At 42.2% G+C, this 20,435-nt stretch overlaps 1 protein-coding gene across 5 annotated transcripts in view; it reads left to right on the top strand.

Moving 5' to 3' along the window:
* TMEM232 (transmembrane protein 232) overlaps positions 1-20,435 on the top strand; it is a 145,805-nt gene that overhangs the window by 82,860 nt on the left and 42,510 nt on the right. For all 5 annotated transcript variants that reach the window (XM_053407638.1, XM_053407640.1, XM_053407635.1 and 2 more), the window contains exon 12: positions 11,114-11,361. In XM_053407638.1, the coding sequence (XP_053263613.1) occupies positions 11,114-11,361 (248 nt within the window). The remainder of the gene's footprint in view (positions 1-11,113; positions 11,362-20,435) is intronic.

Here is a 20,435-nt window from a genome sequence, read left to right as displayed (position 1 = left end):
TACCACTGTATAGGTCTCTATTAGAGAAGGGGAGAGAGAAAATGTTGAGAAGATACTAGGGGTTTTGCCTATCCAGTTTCAAGGGAACAGTACCACTGAGGAGTCAGCTGAGACATAATAGGCTCAGTGGTTGGGAACCTTTTTGGCCCAATGGATCAGATTGTCACCGGTGCCCACCCCGTGGGACAACCTATCTGTCAGTCACCTGGTGTGTTTTCCTGTCCGCATGTCCAAGTCCCTTGCTCAGTGCTTCTCAAGCTCCGAGTATAGGACTGACAAAGTTGAGGAAAATGTCTTTGTGGGTCAAATTTGACCCATGAACCAGAGGTTCTCCACCCCGGTCTAGGAGGTAGGTTACTCTCAGTGAACCTAACGTGGCATGGTCTTGGTCACTCCCTGGGTGGGAGACAATCCGAGAACTTCATCCACCCAAGAAACCCAAGAGGAAAAGGTGGGATATTAAAAGGAATACTATTTTGTGTTCATGGATTTACTTCCTGAAGCAATCTCATGAATGCCTACTCATTTGGATGTTACATGGGAATCATAACACTTCCCAGATCTCATTAGCAGGCTCCCCAGGTCCTGTCTGGTGGTTTTCGCAAAGCATCTGCAGAAAAATATACGGGTATAAATTCTTCTTTCTTGGGTTTGTGATAGTGTTTTGAAAATTGTCATAACCACATGTGGAGTTATTTCATGTACATAGTGTTTCCTAGGGTGATGCATTTTAAGTGGCTGTCTGCCTCTTGAGTAAGGCAATAAGATATAAATTATCATGCCACAAAAAGGGACATTTTATGGTGTGTTAATAGTTCTGTTTGAGGTGTCAGGCCCTTTAGCAAGATTTTGAACAAAGCATTGAAAGGGATGGAAGGCCAGCATAAAGGAAAAACAAACTTCTACCTCTACCATATTATTACACAATAAATATCCAATTACTATATTGTTAGAAAGTGTATGCAGTTGTCCAGGGTGTTTCAAGTTTTCCCCATGACTCTTCTTAATGAATGCCTTTATTATGCTGGAAAGAAGGACCCTGTCTTCTCTCTGCCAGTCCATGTAATATGGGAGCCCTTGTGTTGTCTATCCGTGTTGGGTCCATTGGTCATATCAGTGTGCTTCCAATCAGTTTCCCCACCCAAGCCCTTTAAATGTGATAACAATACAACCTAATTTAGACATGGGTGCAATTCTTTCTTACCAGTTTTGAGTCTTATCTTTTCTGGTTCCTTTCCTTTACTGCTGCACTGAATACATTTATACATTCACACAAATTAATACACACACAGTTTTTCAAAAACTCAGAGGTTAAAAATGGCATGCATCTCTAACAAATGTCTTATTCTGGTACACGGAAATCTTGTATCTTAGCAGCACTAGTGAATATTCCTGTATATTTAACATTTAAAAGCCACTTTGAAATACTTCAACATATCAGGGACTGTGTAGCTCCTAAATACATAAGATCCTCCTGAGAAAAGAGGGCAAGCACATCTATTCTGAATTGTTTGCATTTTATGCCATAAATTTCATACTACTTTGGAGGTTTTAAAGCAGCAGATTCCAGCTGAGCACATTCTGGCATATATTGTAATGTAGAAAGGAGACAGTCTGCTGCTAACTATTAGAATATATATATATATATATATATATATATATATATATATATAAACACACACTATTCTGAATTAATAGAGAAGATGCAACAATATTTTTTTTTACACACAATTTGATAATGTGAGAATGGGAATTTTATTTCCACCCTCTCTTTTTCATTGCTTTTGTAGCTATTCTTTATAATATGCCAGATTATATATATCCTATATATGTAAAATGAGATATATTAAGTGGATTCCAGCATAAACATGGAAGTGCCTTGGGCAAGAAAGCATCACTGTTATTGACAGCTGTTTTATCTCTTCATGGAAACTGGGAACATGTCTAATACAAAGAAAAGTTCACATTAGTGCCAATCCTTAAGATTTGAACAAGATATTGTAGCAGTTATGGTGGTGCTTCTGAAAGCACCTTTCTCATGAAACCTCTTCTTCTCCTACTGTCACATCTGGGGAACTCAACAACTGATAAGACATTATTGTACTGCAAGCTCCGCAACCCCACTCCACCGATGTGGCTGCTGTATGCAGAGAACATACCACACAATGACCTGATTGACACATCTTGCTAAACCAAATGGCTTACATCAGTGATAGCCAAACTTGGCCCAGCTGTTTTGGGACTACAATTCCCATCATCCCTGACCACTGGTCCTGTTAGCTTGGGATGATGGGAGTTGTAGTCCCAAAACAGCTGGAGGGCCAGGTTTGGCCATCACTGGCTTACATGAATGAGCTCCTGGAGTGATCCTGATTGCTTTGCGCCTCCCTGATCATTTTGCTGCTCTTACAAATTCATCCAATCTTGGGCTCATCGTTTAGCTCTTATCATCAGTATGTCCTGTAATGCATCCTAAGTGAAAGGGAGACATTCTAGGCTATATAAATTCTATTAATAATAAATAAATAAGCTCTGGCTCGTTAATGTATTTGCTTGCAGGTAAGTCTCACCTATTTAACTAGAATTTCTATTTTAATAAGCTTAGATTTTCAGTCTGTGATCAGCAAAGTGGCATCCAGTTCAAACCCAAAGTTTGAAAGCAATTAGCCTGACATTTCAAAAACATGGTAAGGTTGGTCATAATCTCTTTGAATTTACATATAGCCATGTGGCTACTCACATTGTATGATGTGCATAACTTTGCTACATGTTGGCTGCCTGATTAAACATAACTGACCAGAAGCACAAAATGAATAGCAAGAATTTTCGTCAAAGTAAAAAAGCTGGAAACTACTTAACTTATGGCCTATCTAAAAAACAACAACAACAAAATTCATAGTGTGATAAAAGAGCATGTGTGACTTGTTTTGTGCAGGGGATGCAGGAATATCTTTTGTCAAGGAAGTGGTTTTTTGTTGCAGGAGCATCATGTATCCAGCATTCAAAATACAGCACAGTCGTACCTTGGTTGACAAACGGCTTAGTTGCCCAACGTTTTGGCTCCTGAATGGTCAAAAGCTGGACGCGAGTGTTCTGGTTTTTGAATGATTTTCAGAAGCCGAACTTCCAGCGCGGCTTCCGATTGGCTGCATTTCTGAACGGACTTCCGTAATGGATTCCGTTCGACTTCCAAGGTACGACTGTATCTGGAAAGGGTCTCTGAGCAAAGAACTGTGTTAGAATGCTCTTAACTGTCTCTCAACATAGTTGATTCCAGCATTTTAATGAGTCTTTTCTTAGCAAGTTAGGGAACATTTTTGCAAACCTCTATCAGAAATGCAGCTGTTTACTGGTCAGCGCACCTCAGGCACTTCCAAAGGTTTGAAATCAGGTCTGCATAGTCTTCAAAATTGTGCAGTGAAATTAAGCTGCTCTGAGTAATTAAATTTTGTGGATATTAAGCTGTGATAATACAGCATTTCAGACTTAATTTGGTTAATGAGACTGAAGGCTTATTTCCTCCCCAACTAATTTCTCTGGAGGTTGTATATTTTTATGATTTATTTTTCATCTCTGTTGAAGATTAATGTTCTGATATATCAATGCCTGATTCACTGGAACAGTGGCTCCAGATATCTGGGATATTTCCAAGCAAGTCCAGTCGACTTGCCTCTTGTGCAAAGGTTACATTCCAGAAATGACACATAAATGCAAAACCATGTATAATCAACACAAACACCCCAGACACACACACGTGCAACCACCCTTGCATGAGCAGGCTCACCTTTCTAGAGCCGTGTTCCCAAGCAAGGCAGAAAGCTTTTAAGCCCTCCGCCTTGCTTACCGGACTCTGGAAGGATCTTGCAGGGCTGGCCCAAGTTTTCACGAGATCTCGCCAGAGCCTCCCAGAGCCTGATAAGCAAGGTGGAAAACCCTGCGCAAAAAGAGCTCTTAAGCTCTCCACCTCCCATGCATTTAATTTGTATGATTTCAACCGGTCAGCCACCAAGCGTGAAAAGTTCAAAATGTGCAAGTTAAACACGCACAAGATGCAAGTCAATTGTATATGGAAAATTGCACCCTTTTTGATCAGTCTCCACCAGCATAAGGGAGAATTCTTTAAAAGTCATCCCTCAATAGTATTTTACCCTGATGCCTTGATCTCAAGTTACACGATCAGGATTTCTCTTCTGCAGGCAGGACTGTGGGGTGTGTGGGTCTTGTTGGCACATGTGGTGGAGTTGTGCTGAAGTTCATAAATTTTGGAAACAAGTGATTACATAAATAGTACAGTTATAGGTAAAAATGTGACCCTGGACCGTAAATCATGCATTTTGTTTATTTTTGATAAATTCAGGTTTTACAGTGGTACCTCAGGTTAAGTACTTAATTCATTCCGGAGGTCCGTTCTTAACCTGAAACTGTTCTTAACCTGAAGCACCACTTTAGCTAATGGGGCCTCCTGCTGCCACCACGCCGCAGGAGCACGATTTCTGTTCTTATCCTGAAGCAAAGTTCTTAACCTGAAGCACTATTTCTGGGTTAGCAGAGTGTGTTACCTGAAACATATGTAACATGAGGTACCACTGTATATGTAAACAGTTAACTGTTTATTTTCTGGTTAATAATCACTGAGGGATAGAAAGACTCTTCATTTTATATCCTATGTAAGTGGTTCAAGAAAGTTATGTTTATTGCTATTTCAGAGAAATTGACATGTCATATTTGAGTAGCTGGGGTGACATTGATCTTTCTGATTTCATCTCCATTTGGGGTTTATTTATTAGATATATGACGTTGCAGTCACACAGGTGGCAAATCCCTTTGAAATAATGATTTTATTTGACGGCATCTACAGGGAAGACTTTTTTCTTTTTCTCTACTTGATTGTACGGTGCAAATTGTGTTTTTATACCCCATTTAAAATTTTATAATTGTGTCCATTTCACTTTGTGTGCATTGTCCGTTTTTGTCGTTCAGGAGAATAAAAAACAAAACAAAATTGCACGGCTCATTTGTCATGCAATATTTTGCACTTCCATGTCAGTTTAAAGCTCCATTTTTTCCTAATAAGAATTGACACAGTCTCTGATTAAGGAAAGGATATGGCTGTCATGTACCTTGGCCTCCAAAGAGCGATAATTCAAATGCATGTATACTATTCACAACTGGAGTGAGACAGGCGCATATTGTATTTTGTTACTGGGGTAGAACAAAATATTCTGCAAGAAATGCTTTTGAGTCAGTCATTAAAAGGACCTCTGACTGATAGAACCCATTAATTCTTTAAGGTGAAATAATGTGGTCTAAGCAGGGTGAGCTTCAGATGAAAATGTCTGTCCAGCTCTCTCCTCAGTACTTATGTGCTATAACCCACTTTAATATCCTCGCCATATAAAGAAGAGCACTGATTTGTATTACAGAGCTCTGAGTGATCCACAATGCCACAGGATGCCACCTAAAATCCCAGCATAGTGTGGTAAATAAGAGCTACAAAGCAACTGAAATATGCTCTGCCACATTCTCATTGAGAAAAACAGCAGGGCTGTTGTTATTGAGGCACAGAGACAGCAAAGCCCCAATGCCCAGGTACACAAAAGAGACAGCAAATGACAAAACAGTAAGAAACAGTTTGCTTTAAGAAACAGGCTTTTTGATTCCTGTTGACTTGTCATATAGGACGCAAAAGCAACATTAAAGACCTGCCTTTGCATCACAACTACTAAATGTGTCTCCTTTTTGGATTGTAAACAGTTTCAAGTGATAGTATTTTTTTGCACCATTTTGTTCATTTGTTTACAGCCTCCCTAAATTATTTATTTATTAATGTGTGGCTCTATTAATTCAAGTAATCGTCATCACCATCATCAGCTGAAATGTTGCCTATATGCTACTGTGTTTTTTGTATGCTGATGGAATCTGAAGCTGGTACAGAATGCACTGGCAGAACTGGGAGCACATGGTAGCAATACAATTTGCAATGTCTTCCTATAATCTTCCAGACTGGGTATTTCCTTTGATCTATAAAGTCCTAAAAATCATGAGCCATCTATGTTCATTTATCCTCCTCATCTAGGTCACATCATGAACACAAAGATCATCTGATGATGATAATATCCTCTTTGCTATGGGTAGTCACAGTTGGGCCCAATTTAAATCTATATGAAAGATTACTTAAGTTCCATTGAGTTAATGGGAACTAGGTGGAAGTCGCTTGCATCTATATCCAACCCTAGGTTTTTTGTGCTCATGCAGTTTTGCATGCAGTGGAACCAAGGTTAAAGTATATCTACCTTGTGGTTATCTGAGAAAGGTTCTTCATTTAGTCATGCGCGCTTGAATATATGAGTTTGATGTCTTTGCCAAAGTTCAGGTGCTGAATTGGTAGCTTGAGTTAACTCAGTGCAGTCTCTGAAGCATAAGTGGCTAACGTGTAATTCTCCAAATGTTGTTGGACTCCAATTCCCATCAGCCCCAGCCAGTGTTGCCAAAATTCAAGGGTGCTGGGAGCAACAACTGGAGGGCCACAGGTTAGCCACCTCTGCTCTAATTTGTTTCTGCGGGTGACCAGAAGCCATAGCTGTCAACTTTTCCCTTTTCTTGCGAGGAATCCTATTCGGAATAAGGGAATTTTCCTTAAAAAAAGGAAAACGTTGACAGCTATGCCAGAAGCTGAACAGAGCTGAGAGTGAGGAAATGAACCCTGGCATAAGTAGGTTAGCCATTTTACATGGAAAAGATCCCTATCTCTTTAGCTGCAATAAGAACCCACACCCCTACATTTGCCACCTAGTCATAATAGTGTAATAAACATTATTAGTTCATGATGGTTCCTTGGAGATTGTCAACAAGAATGACTCCTTTTTGGCTGCCCTAACATATATGCCTGAAAACTGAAGGAGAAGCTTCATTTTAAGTGCTTTCTGCCATCTGCCTTGCAAAACATGAAAGATTTTTTTTTAAAAAAAATCTCACATTTTTGCTTCAGTGTAAGAGTTCATTCTTTGCGTATTTGACCTCCTGCTTTTCTTATTGTGTAGAGCTTCTTTTCAAGCAAACCCTTTCACCCTTTCATCCTTCCACCCACGGTCACTGCTGAAATATATTTTGGTAGTCTTTTTTTTTTTAATTGAAAGAAAGGTATCCTAATATGCTCTTTGCACTATGTTCATGACTTTATAGTTTGTCTTCCCTAAGTCAAGACATGTCAGCCATATTCTGTCTTAATATAACAAAGTCTGCAGTAGCATGTAGCTCTGCTACAGATTTCTTAACCTTGCTAGTGTTGAACACTTGGACTGGCTGTATGCTAAAGCCCAGATTGTTTCGAATATGAAGCAGAGAGTAGCAGCTTTCTAGTGTGCTTTATTTCAATAAGGAATATACCTGCTTGCCATGTTGTTGTCTACTTCTGTACAGGCCACCACCGGTGAGCTTGCAATATTGGGAATATTTCCCATTTACTTCTCTGTACAGAAAAGATACAAAGTGCTGTCTTCTGGTGTGTGAGATCCATATTCAAGAATTGGTGCCCTTTCTGACGTGTGTGCTTGCGTTGTGGACATAACATCAAGAAGGAGCACTGCATTCATATTTGGCATAGATTACTTCAATGGAATAGCAGGAAAGCTGGTCCAGATGTTACACTCAACATGTGGCCCAGCATCCTAACACTCCCAGTCACACAGCTAATAACAATTCATCATGGGATGCTGATGAGGCTTTCATGTGTTGACTTACCCCATTCTTCATGGGTAAAAAAACACCACTGATGTGGACCACTGGCAGGAAACTGTTCTCTTTCTGGTAGGGGTTGCAGCCAGCTGGTTGTTCCAGCCCAAACAGAAGTTTCACCAGGAATCCTGGTTTAAGGCATGAGTTCAAGGCAGCATCCCAAACAGTTCCAAGTGACGCACAGGCTGGAGATTTATGCAAGCGGGTTCATATGTTAGTTCAGCAGTAGACAGCCTTAGGCGGAGACTTAAATAGAGCTGCAGCTCAGTTTGCCGAGGTAGCTCCACTTCTAGCTGCAGGAACCCTTACCTGTTTTAGCTGTAAAGGTAAAGGGACCCCTGACCATTAGGTCCAGTCGTGACCAACTCTGGGGTTGCGGCGCTCATCTCGCTTTATTGGCCGAGGGAGCCGGCGTACAGCTTCCGGGTCATGTGGCCAGCATGACTAAGCTGCTTCTGGCAAACCAGAGCAGTGCACGGAAATGCCGTTTACCTTCCTGCCGAAGCGGTACCTATTTATCTACTTGCACTTTGACGTGCTTTCGAACTGCTAGGTTGGCAGGAGCCTGAATCTTAACTGTATTGGCCAGACTGTGGCCGTGCTGTGGTTTCCAAGGATGGCAGCACAACCTCTTTATACTGGGGAGCCGGTGGCAACATAGATGTGAATGGCTTTGATGACATAGGTTGGTGGGCATTGAGCCAAAGGCATTTTCTTATATAAGGGGATGCTTGCACCAATTTAAGCTGCTACTGGAGGAGCCAGGATGTGAAATTTAAGCTTCTGCAACAGGAAATTCTGGGAAAGTAGCACAGTGAGCCACTGAGTCCTTGTGAGCAAAGTGACTTTTGGACTTCATTCACATGCTATTTTATCCAGCAGAGGTAATGTTCATGCCAGGAAAATTATGTAAAAATCCATTTTGTCTGCTGCGCATCTATCTTGTTCTCTAATGTATGTTTTTGATAGCTGTTGCCACATCTTTAGGAGGGGAAACAGACCTTACATCTGACACTCTTTTCTGGACTTGGGTTGGGAAAAAAAACATGTGAGCTAGCCTTTTACTTTTTGTAATTTCCTCTCTTCAGAGGCTGAATTAAGGCTGAGATTAATGTCTTGATAAACCATTCTAATTAATGGAGCTGTACCCAAACATGCCCTTCAGGTCCACAATTTCAAACAGTTCTTGTTTGGTTCTCAGATCTGGTACAGTTCTTGATCCTCCCCTGATCTATCAGAAGATTCATTCACCCTCCTGAACTCCACACCATTGCCTTTTTATGGGAAGGGAACATAGCTCAGTGGTGGAACATTTCCCTTGCATGCAGAACGTCCCAGGTTTCAATCCCTCATCTCTCCAAGTAGGGCTGGGATTATATCCCATATAAAACCTTGGAGAGTTACTGCCAGCCTGTGTAGACAGTAGTACTGAGCTAGATGGGACTAGGGGTCTGCTTCTATATAACACAGATTCGAAGGGACGCGGGTTGCGCTGTGGTCTAAACCACTGAGCCTCTTGGGCTTGCTGATTGGAAGGTCGGTGGTTCGAATCCCCATGATGGGGTGAGTTCCCGTTGCTCTGTCCCAGCTTCTGCCAACCTAGCAGTTTAAAAGCACACCAGTGCAAGTAGATAAATAGGCACTGCTATGTCGGGAAGGTAAACAGCGTTTCCGTGCACTCTGGCTTCTGTCACGGTGTCCCATTGCACCAGAAGTGGTTTAGTCATGCCGGCCACATGACCCGGAAAGCTGTCTGTGGACAAACGCCAGCTCCCTCAGCCTGAAAGCAGATGAGCACCACAACCGTATAGTCGCCTTTGACTGGACTTAACTGTCCAGGCGTCCTTTACCTTTTACCTTTTGCCTCTGAGGGCTGGATTCAACTAACTGGTCCCACTTGTGGAAGCCTGCACAAAGACTTCCACTATCACAACAGGCTTCCCCCGCCCTCACACCTCCTAAATTGGTTGTGGGATGGGGGAGGGCAGGAAAAAACCCCAGTATAGCATGTGGGGGGATGAGAGAGGAGATTGTTTCACCAGGCAAGCAGAAATACTTGCAATAAAGCATGGTAGATGGTTAAGGTTTGCTGGGATGTCATAACTCTGTGAGGGTAAATCATAGCGCCCATAATTCTTTGAGAGAATGCTCTCTTTCTCTCTGTGATTTCACCTGGCTATATTATTATTACCCCATAGTTGCCTTTGACTGGACTTAACTGTCCAGGGGTCCTTTACCTTTTCCCTTTAACACAGATTTGTATATGGCAAGGCCTCTTCTCATCCCAATCAACCAGCTCCTGTTTCCCTGCTGGATCTTAGTTTGGCATCCAAACCCATGTGACCGACCTTCACCATTTAAAAGTTTGAGGTACGTTCTATAATAAGATGAAATCTGAAATGTTTTGAGTGTTATGCATGTGGAGTACGTGGAGTTTTCCTTTCTTCCGTATTTGAAAAGCACATGCATTTTGCTGTGGAGATGAAAAGGTACAAGGCTAAGCCAGGAGGGTGTTCCCCTGCCATCTCACTCAAACCTCTGAAAAAGCAGGTTTTAAAGGGAATGGAACAAAGCCATCGCTGAGCAACAACACAAGCAGAAGCTGCAACAGCAAAGATTAAAAACGTTACTACATCGGCCAATTAAAACAGGGGATATAGCTGCCTGATGTCATTAATAAACATGCTGCACATATCCAGATCTCATTAATACTGGAAAATACATTTGACATTCAGGTTTCTCCCCCTTTATTTTAGAATCTCCTGTTCCATCTGTGTGCTGTTACAAGTACTAATGGGCTTATAAAATGTAGTCGGACTAATAAAGGGTTGCTTGAAGATTAACTGTATTCACCAGTTGTCACTGATATTTTAACGCTAAATCGAAAGGATTCAATATCCTCTTCACTTCCAAGAAAGAAAAATTGTCTTTTGAACATAAAGGTGGTTGATTGTGACCTTGCGTGGCACTGTTTTGAGGCATATGGGTCAAGTGCGGACTGAAAGCTTTGAGAATGCCTGCTTGTGAAAATGCTGGATTTTTCCAAGCTCCTTAATGTTTCTATCCATTAATATTTCAATGGGCATTTCAATTATTAGCACTTGAAATCTTGTTTGTGTTCCAAAGAAGGGAAACGGTGCCAAAGCCATCTTCTTTCCAGCATTTCATTCACAACCTTGTTTGCAGATTTCCTTACTACAGAAGGATCAGTGAATCAAAGTGGATTGTGGAGTGCAGAATTAAGCACGAAAATGTCTTATTTGTAATTTCCTCTGTTGAAGTTTTATAGATTGGTTCTGTCATTACCTTGTTTTAGGTAGTAGATCATGCATACTTGGCTTTTGTCCCCCCCTTCCCCCCTTTCCCATTCATTTCTTAGGCTGAGTCCGAAGGCCCCAAAGACCCATTCATTGCATCCAAAGAAAAAGGTTCATCAATTCCCAGCAAAGCGCCTTCTTCTCAGAGCATTGGGTGGAGAGTCGCCACTTCCATGTGCCATCACTTCTTGCCACCTATCGGTCCAGACATCCCCTTGCCACGTCCGCCTATACAAAAGCCACCATTGATCCCGCGTCGAGAATCGGAACTGTCTGTTAAAGAGAAGAAAGCCAAACGCCTGACTTTAAGGTACTCGATTCCTAGGTCTGCGTATTGTTTAGTGCGATTTGCTTTAATGTTCTTATAAGGCTTATAAGCCTTTCTCCTTCCATCATTCCCATGTCTGATAAAGTTTGGTACGCACACAAAATATTCGGAAATGATTTAATTTATCTGAATTCTAATCTTCGGGATGAACCATTTTCTTCTCCGCTCTGCATCAATACTCCTCTCTGTTTCTCCCTCCCTCTCTCCCTCCTTCCTTCATGTCCTCTTCCTCTCTGTGATTTCACCTGGTTACATTATTATTACCGAGTTAAAAATAAGTCTTTTGATAAGGAAATACCTTGCACAGCAATGTCATAAGATTAAAACTTTTGAAATTTCTTTTGAGTCGGGTGCTATAGCTAGGCCAGCTCAAAGAAAAGTTGTTAATCAAAGGTAAATGAGATGATTCAATAGTATACACTGGGTGTAAATGAAGCATTTACAACTCAGCTCAGGCCCCCAAACGAGGTTCAAACGTACCACTGTGTGTTTTAATCCCAGGAATTAGGAGGATAAGATGACTTTGTTAATGACTGCACCCATTCTCCCATTCTGTCCATGCTACAGATGGAAAGTTGAGGCTGAGACATAATGGCCTGCTTAGGGCCACATAGCGAGCACTAGTCAGAAGCAAGATTTGAACCAACAACTTTGCACATTGCACTTCTTGCTGCATTATGGCCTTTGGCTTATGAAACAATTGAATGAAAGATGGATTACAATGTTAACATCAGATAGAATAGTGCAATATATTCTTGAGGACTTCAGAAAACATTCTCAAAGCTATAAATATTCTTGACAGCCTCTGCTTTCCCCCCAGGAAATGTATGATTGACCAACAGGGGATAATGGGAGGGAAGAGAAGGGAAGGAGATGAGATAGTTAAACATAAAATAAATCTAATATCCTGGAGTCATATTAAAAATATTGATGTATGTCAACAGGCAGAACATGTTTGTGCGCACGTATATACAACAGCTTCTAAATAGTGTTATTTTGGTTTCTCTAATACTGCCCTTTGAAGCCTCTCTAGAAAACTCCTAGGCACTGCTTCTCTCTCTCTCTCTCTCTCTCTCTCTCTCTCTCTCTCTCTCTCTCACACACACACACACACACACACACACACACATTGGCTCTGTCTTCTTTTGGAAATAGCAATTTTTATATGCCAACCTGAGATTCTGCCAACTGTGCAAATAAATGATATCAGAGAAAACCCAGGAGAAACAAATAGATTTATACTTATTTACAGTAAATGAAGATCTGGCCAGTGGCCTAGGTATCATAAGCACTCCAATAATGACTTTAATGAAGAACTAGCATGCATGGTTAAATACACTTCAGATACAATACTGGGAATATGTAAAACTATTGTATGCCGATGATGAATACTGTATATATGAAGTTTGAGATGCAATTGCTGCATGTCATGGTCTTTGACTGGCTTCTCAGTTAAGTGAAAGGCATATTAACTTCCTGATCTCTTCTCCTACCCAAGAAAATATGCCTAAGTAAAACAATAAGTCTCTGCCAAAGAACGGTAGTTAGTGAGACATTCTCTTCATGGCACATCCCCAAAATGGCAAAATACTGCAGCCTACAGTCTACAGCCTTTAAAAAAACAACTGCTTGTTAATTCTTTCATTTCTGACCATAATTTGGCTTATGCCCTCCATTACACCATGCCTCTAGAAATCCAATTTCATGCACTCACTTCTGGCATGGTACGTTTCTGTGCAAGTACAATTTGGTGCCAGCTATACTATCACAGATTCAAGCCTCTTTGAATTCTCATTTGCTCCAGATTTCCCCTTCCTTCCAGCCTTCTAGATCAGGTTTCCTCAAACTCGGCCCTCCAGATGTTTTGAGACTACAATTCCCATCATCCCTGACCACTGGTCCTGCTAGCTAGGGATCATGGGAGATGTAGGCCAAAAACATCTGGAGGGCCGGGTTTGAGGAAGCCTGTTCTAGATAATGAGGTTGTTCAATCAGTCTAGATATCAGGATCTAGATATCTTCACTTTGGAGCTTTTCCTGTGACTGGGATGTCACATTTTCTCAGCACTTGAAAAAATGTAGATCCTGATAACTGTGAGGGGAAGAATGCTTCTGGAAGGAGCTTCTGAAAGGGCCTTTTCCTGTTCCCCTTCGATTCCCAGGGGGTTAGGAACTGCAGCAGGCAGAGGGGGATTTGCCACAATTAGGTGGAGGTGCATTGTGCACGATGCTTCTACCTGATGTTGGCCAGTTGGCATATAGGGCCAAAACAGGCATGCCATAAAGGCTTGCTCAGATATGTAGTCCTCAGGCACATACAAATCTCATAGTTGTGGTGGCTCACTGATTGCAGAATGCTCTTCCCAGGGAGGCTTGCTGGGCACCTTCGTTACATATCTTTAAAAGGTAAAGGGACTGCTGACCATTAGGTCCAGTTGTGACCAACTCTGGGGTTGTGGCACTCATCTCGCTTTATTGGCCGAGGGAGCCGGTGTACAGCTTCCGGGTCATGTGGCCAGCATGACTAAGCCACTTCTGGCGAACCAGAGCAGCACATGGAAACGCTGTTTCCCTTCCCGCCGGAGTGGTACCTATTTATCTACTTGCACTTTGATGTGCTTTCGAACTGCTAGGTTGGCAGGAGCAGGGACCGAGCAATGGGAGCTCACCCCGTCGCGGGGATTCAAACCGCCGACCTTCTGATCGGCAAGTCCTAGGCTCTGTGGTTTAACCCACAGCGCCACCCGCGTTCCAAATATCTATAGGTGCCAGGTAAAAAGATTCCTTTGGTTAATTAAGCAATCTGTGGCCTTTTAAGTGGGGGGCGGAGTGGTATTGTTTGTGTTTGTTATTATCATATATATGTTTGTGTTTTTATATTGTAAACCACCCTATGATATTCGGATGAAAGTCAGTATAGAATAATGATGATAATGATAGCAGTTACGTCTCATGTGAGTTGGCCTCTTTCTGCATAGGTGTCAGGGACGTGGCTGAATCGAACGCCTGGTAAGAGTCTGACTCTGGAAGCGAGAGATCGCAGCCACAGACAGGGCAGGAGGGGGTTAGTGCGGCCCCCCTTTATCAAGAGTTCCCAGACTCAGAGAGCTCACAGGCAAGAGGGAGGGGAGGAGATAGAAGACATTGAGGCGGTTGCTATGCAACCAGGAGGGAGACAGCATTCAGAGGAAGTGTCATTTGAAAGCGGGGAGGGGAGAGTTCACCCACCTTTTCCCTAAACCAGGAGAGCTGAAAGTGTTAAGATGCTACAAAAATGCAAGAGAGGAAGGACTGGACTTTGGCACCCTACGTGTTGCGATAGGGGCGGAGACTCAGAGTGCCCAACTTGTAGCAAAGGGCAGCAGGCCCGGAGCTGTGCTCTGGATGTAATTTGTAAATAAACGAACTGTAAAACTGCCAGAGAGTTGTTAATTCTTGCCTGCCTGAGATCATTACAATAGAGTTAGCATGTCAGTGATCGGTGGACATCATAGGTGTGTTGCTGGTTCATCAGCTCTGACTCCTAGCAGCAAAAAGGGAGTTGTGGGGTGCACATTATTATATAGGCAAGTACTTATCTGTGGACATCATTGCATATGCTTTGGCCCTAAGCAAACAAAGAACAAGCAAATGAAATGTTGAGGCTGAAAGATGTTCTTGTTATCCCTTCCATTATGTAAGAGCTTTTAGCATCCAATTTCCTCCCATTCACTCATTCATTGCTGCTAAATCAAATGGAGATGTATGGCTATCCAGAGAAAACACTTCTTGGATTTGGCCATTGATGAAATGCTTTGTGTGTTTGCTAAAGCTTCATGTAAGATCATTATTCACAAAAGGAAATTCTCTTTGAAGCCAGACATGTGCTGCACCCCAGAGTAGGGCTTGTTAATTTTTTCTACTTTCAAATTCCAAAAATGAGAAGTGCAAAAAAGTTGTGACATGACTTGGGAATTCAAAATATATTTTGGTCAAATTTTTATAATTTAGTTTTGCTTGGTACATGAAAATAATGATTTTCTATGTTTTGTGGAACATTCAATGGTTTTAAACTTGTCTAATTAAAAAAGTGCATAAATGCGCTATTACTACCAACATCCTAACCTGTGGGATTTACCAAGCTCAATGATTTACCAGGCTCAATGTTGTCTAATCACAAAAATAATAGTAGATTTGAATTCCTCACCTCCAAAAAAACATATTTTTAAGACTCCCTTACTGAAGAAATTCACAAAAATTAAGTTTCACCCCCTAAAATTTAAAGATATTTGGAATTAATTTTTATAAACAATAGATTACGGTCTGATTAACTACAATAACAAGTCCTCTTCCCCTTTTTTGTAATGTACACACACAAAAATTCTGCTTTGTTTCCTACATTTGTACTATTTATTGTTTCTTTTTTTTTGTCTCTGATTCTTGTAGTTTTGTACTTTTTATTTTTCAATAAAGAATATATAAGTTTTCACCTCCTAAAATGGCACACCCTAATGCCAGAGCTCTAAACCAGAACAAAAACCAAGTACCATTCAAACTTGCTGATGGAGACATGGTCGTGCACCAGTTGTCTTCTGAGATGGTCCTGTTCCTCTAATGCAGGGATGGGGATCGCTCAGCCTATGGGGCATCTTCTTCCAAGCTTTGCCCAATATCCTGAGCCCTTCCATAGCCCCATTTCTTCCTAAAAGGTAAAGGTACCCCTGACAGTTGGGTCCGGTCGCGGACGACCCTGGGGTTGCAGGCTCATCTCGCTCTATAGGCCGAGGGAGCTAGTGTTTGTCTGCAGACAGCTTCTGGCTCATGTGGCCAGCATGACTAAGCCACTTCTGGCAAACCAGAGCAGCACACGGAAATGCCATTTACCTTCCCGCCGGAGCGGTACCTATTTATCTACTTGCATTTGATGTGCTTTCGAACTGCTAGGTGGGCAGGAGCTGGGACCGAACAACAGGAGCTCACCCAATCGTGGGGATTCGAAACGCCAACCTTCTGATCGGCAAGCCCTAGGCTCAGTGGTTTAGACCAGAGTGCCACCCGCGTCTTCCTTGTTGTTGTTGTTTAATCGTGTCCGACTCTTCGTGACCCCATGGACCAGAGCACACTAGGCCCTCCTGTCTTCCACTGCCTCCCGCAGTTTGGTCAAACTCATGCTGGTAGCTTCGAGAACACTGTCCAGCCATCTCGTCCTCTGTCGTCCCCTTCTCCTTGTGCCCTCAATCTTTCCCAACATCAGGGTCTTTTCCAGGGAGTCTTCTCTTCTCATGAGGTGGCCATAGTATTGGAGCCTCAGCTTCAGGATCTGTCCTTCCAGTGAGCACTCAGGGCTGATTTCCTTAAGAATGGATAGGTTTGATCTTCTTGCAGTCCATGGGACTCTCAAGAGTCTCCTCCAGCACCATAGTTCAAAAGCATCAATTCTTTGGCGATCAGCCTTCTTTATGGTCTACTGTTTAGCTCACTCCCAGCCAACCAGCTGAGCTGTGCAGTGGGGGAGATCACAAGGGAAGGAACTTGGTTTCAACCTCACCTCCTCACTACTTGTCTTCTTACCCAACATACTGCTCAATTGACTGGAAGCAAACATCAGTGCAGTTTATAGCTACTGCAAGTCTCAGGAAAACACAAGATGGGTGAAGGAATGAGATGACAGGAGACATTTGCTCAAATGGCACATTTTCCTGCACACCCTGCCTTTACAGAATCTGGCTTCCTTTTCCTGACATTAGAATCCTTAAACAGTCAATTTGTTTAATTGGATCGCTGTGCTTGGAACACTTTCCCCTTGAAATACAGATACAGTAATTGAATATGTCTTCTGGAGATAAACCACAATAGGAATTTAGGAATACAGTGCTGCGTTACTTTCCCTAAATAGAAAAAAGATGATTTCCATAAACTCCCTTTCCCCTCTCCGTCTGATATTTTAATCATATTTTTCAATTGTTAATGCACCCAGGCACTCTGTCAAAGTGATATACCCAAAGCCTGCATTTTCAAAGATGTTCAGCTTCCATTATGCCTGGTAAACTGCTCTTCAGAAAATCTGGCTGTAAGTTGAAACCATTTGAAATTCTGGATGCTCAGTCCTTTTTAAACACGGGCCTCAATCCAGAGAACTGCATGACTAACTCTACATACCCAGGGAGCTTTTGACATCTTTATAAACAGCAGCTTCTCTGCATTGTGTGGCGCATCTCAGAGGGAGCTCCCTGGTCCGTGGCCATTGCCCCAAGTTCTGAAAGGAAAGCTATACTTTTGGAATACCTTTCTCTGAAACCAAGAGGGCTTCCTTCATTGACGTTGCCCCATAAGCCTGCCCCACTTTGCCACACACACATTATTTGCCTTCCACAGACTTCACTGCTAACCCCAGTGTTGCCTACAATATAGCCTCTGAACAGTGCAGCCCTAACTGATATTTATTTATAACATTTTAATAACACTTCATATAATAAATATAATTGATATTTATTTATAACATTTTAATAACACTTCATATAATAAAAAACCTTGGTTTACAAAAAAACAAATTAATAACATTCAATAAAAAATTCTAAAAGCAAGATAAAAACAGAACACCAATAAAACTGAGCAATATACAAAACCAGAAAATTAAGAGCCAGAGTCCAGGAAAGCTTCGGTAAACGTAAAAGTTTGTAAGAGGTCTTTAAATGTCATTACTGTCTCTGCCTCACATATTAGCTGGAGAGACCATTCCAGAGGGTGGCTGGTGTGACCGAAAAGGCCCGTTTCTGCATTGTTGCCAAGTACAATCTACTGAATACAATCTACTGAAGTACAATCTCTGCCTCACATATTAGCTGGAGAGACCATTCCAGAGGGTGGCTGGTGTGACCGAAAAGGCCCGTTTCTGCATTGTTGCCAAGTACAATCTACTGTATCTGAAGAAGTGTGCATGCACACGAAAGCTCATACCAAGAACTAACTTAGTTTGTCTTTAAGGTGCTACTGGAAGAAAATTTTTTTTTTGTTTTGACTATGGCAGACCAACACGGCTACCTATCTGTAACTACAATCTACTAGTCATGGCATGACCTACAAGGCTTTTGTAGAAGAGATCCACTTGGCCTGCCCTGGGAGGGGCTTTCTGCTAAGAATCCTGTTCTCAAGTTGTTTAGGACTTTAAATGTCAGCAAAAAACAAACCCACCTTTTCATTTAGTTAGTAGCTCATTGGCAGCCAGTGCAGATTTTTCAAAACTGGTGTAATAAATGCAAAGTCCTATGCATGTTTACTCAGAAGTCAGTATAGATTGCAGGCTAAGGGCTCACCCCACTTGCTTTTGTGCCATGCATTCTAGGCACAGGTCTGGGATTTCCAGGTCTGTGTCCAAGCAAGGTTTCTTTTGTTTTCTTTTGTTTTTTCCTAGCACATCCCCTGGGGAAAACCCAAATTTTACTGATGAATCAGAGCAAACGGCAAGTAGCTTTTCAGTGGATTGCTCTGATTCAGCGGTAAAACACAGGTTTTCCCTGGAAAAGCGCCAGCACAAAATAAACCTCAGCCACCACCATCCTGAACACGGACTTAGAAATCCTGGACCTGTGCCAGAAAGCATGGCACAAAAGAAGGTGTGAATGACCCCTAAATATCTCCAGACTTTGCCTGTGTCCTTTTGCAGAACTTTCCCCCTTGTCCTCTCTGTGAAACCAAGTTGTTTTTTTAAATAGCAGCATCAAGTGTCACCTTCCTTACCTCTAAAGCGAAGCATCTTTTCAAAGCAGTTCTTCATTCCAATGGCATGCCAGCATTACCCATTTCCAGCTAAAATGTTCTGTATATTGTAGCTCCCCTCCTGCACTTTGGCACTCTATTACTTGTCTCCTCTTTTCAAAGTCACGCTAATCCATTGCTTCTTGCTTAGAGAGCACCGCAGCATCAAGCACTAACCATGTATCTTTAATAAATTGTCATATTCATTTATCTTCTTGAGCAGCCTCCACATCCCTCTCCAGCTGCGCAGCTGCAATTTAAGATTAGTAATTGTTTAACATCCATCATATGTAAAGAGAATTGTTTTTGCACACTTAACTCTTGACCAGAGAGTAGTAGCCGGGGCTTGTCACTTCCTTTGTGTTTCAGTCGATGTTTTGTGGATGTGTGAGAGCAGATAAAGAATGTTCAGGCAGAGGACCGCCTTTCTTTTTTTTTAACGAAGGAAGCAAGCCATACCTGATAGTACCTAGTCAAATATACAGACAGAAACAAGCTAGACACAGAGATAAGGAAATCCAAAGCATGCACAGTGTCAGAAATGGATTGAAGAGTCCTAAATTGCTTATCTGCTGTTTCACTGGGCTGCCTTGTTAATTTCCACTGCTCAGCATCATTTTGCTGTCTGTTCAGTTCTTAATAAATTGATGTAGTACTTCTCATAAATGCTTCATGTGTACTACATTCTTAGTAATTCTTACAAGAACATTGTAAGAAATGTAGGCCAGTATATTATCCCCATATTGAGCTGGGGGAACAACAGTGGGAGAGGTCTGTTGCCTTTGTTTTCTAGTTGTGGACTTCTTAAAAGCATCTCGTTGGCCACTGTAGGAAACAGGACACTGGACTCGACAGGCCTTTGGTTTGATCCAGCAAGGCCCTTATCTTCTGTCAAGGAGTTGTCAACAAGCCAGCTCAACCACAGGGCAGGCACACACAGGGAAGGCACAGAATGCACGTAGCTCTTTATTAACAGAAAGCAACAGCACAGCAGAGTCCTCTGGCCTGCCTTAATCCAGTTAAGACATTGCTGAAACTGACCACTACCTCCACTTCCCACCCTCTGGCCTTTCACTCTGGATCCCTCCCAAGCAAACAAAGGCTGTGTCGAGGGGGCGAGCTCCTAATCTGGGCCTTTCTTGCCTGTTGCTCAGCAACGTGCAGGACTCTCCTTGATAGAAGAGTCAGAGGCGAGCCAGCAGGACTGGGACTGTCCTTCTGATGCGTAGCAGGGCCAACCTCTGACTTCTCTCTGTCTGAATCTGTGCTCACACTGTGGTTCTCAGCCTCTAACCCTGTACTGGGAGGCCCTCCTTCTCCTG

The sequence above is a fragment of the Podarcis raffonei genome, chromosome 11 (genome assembly GCF_027172205.1).
Source record: "Podarcis raffonei isolate rPodRaf1 chromosome 11, rPodRaf1.pri, whole genome shotgun sequence".
NCBI classification, from domain to species: domain Eukaryota; kingdom Metazoa; phylum Chordata; class Lepidosauria; order Squamata; family Lacertidae; genus Podarcis; species Podarcis raffonei.
This window is presented reverse-complemented; position numbering and strand designations above follow the sequence as displayed.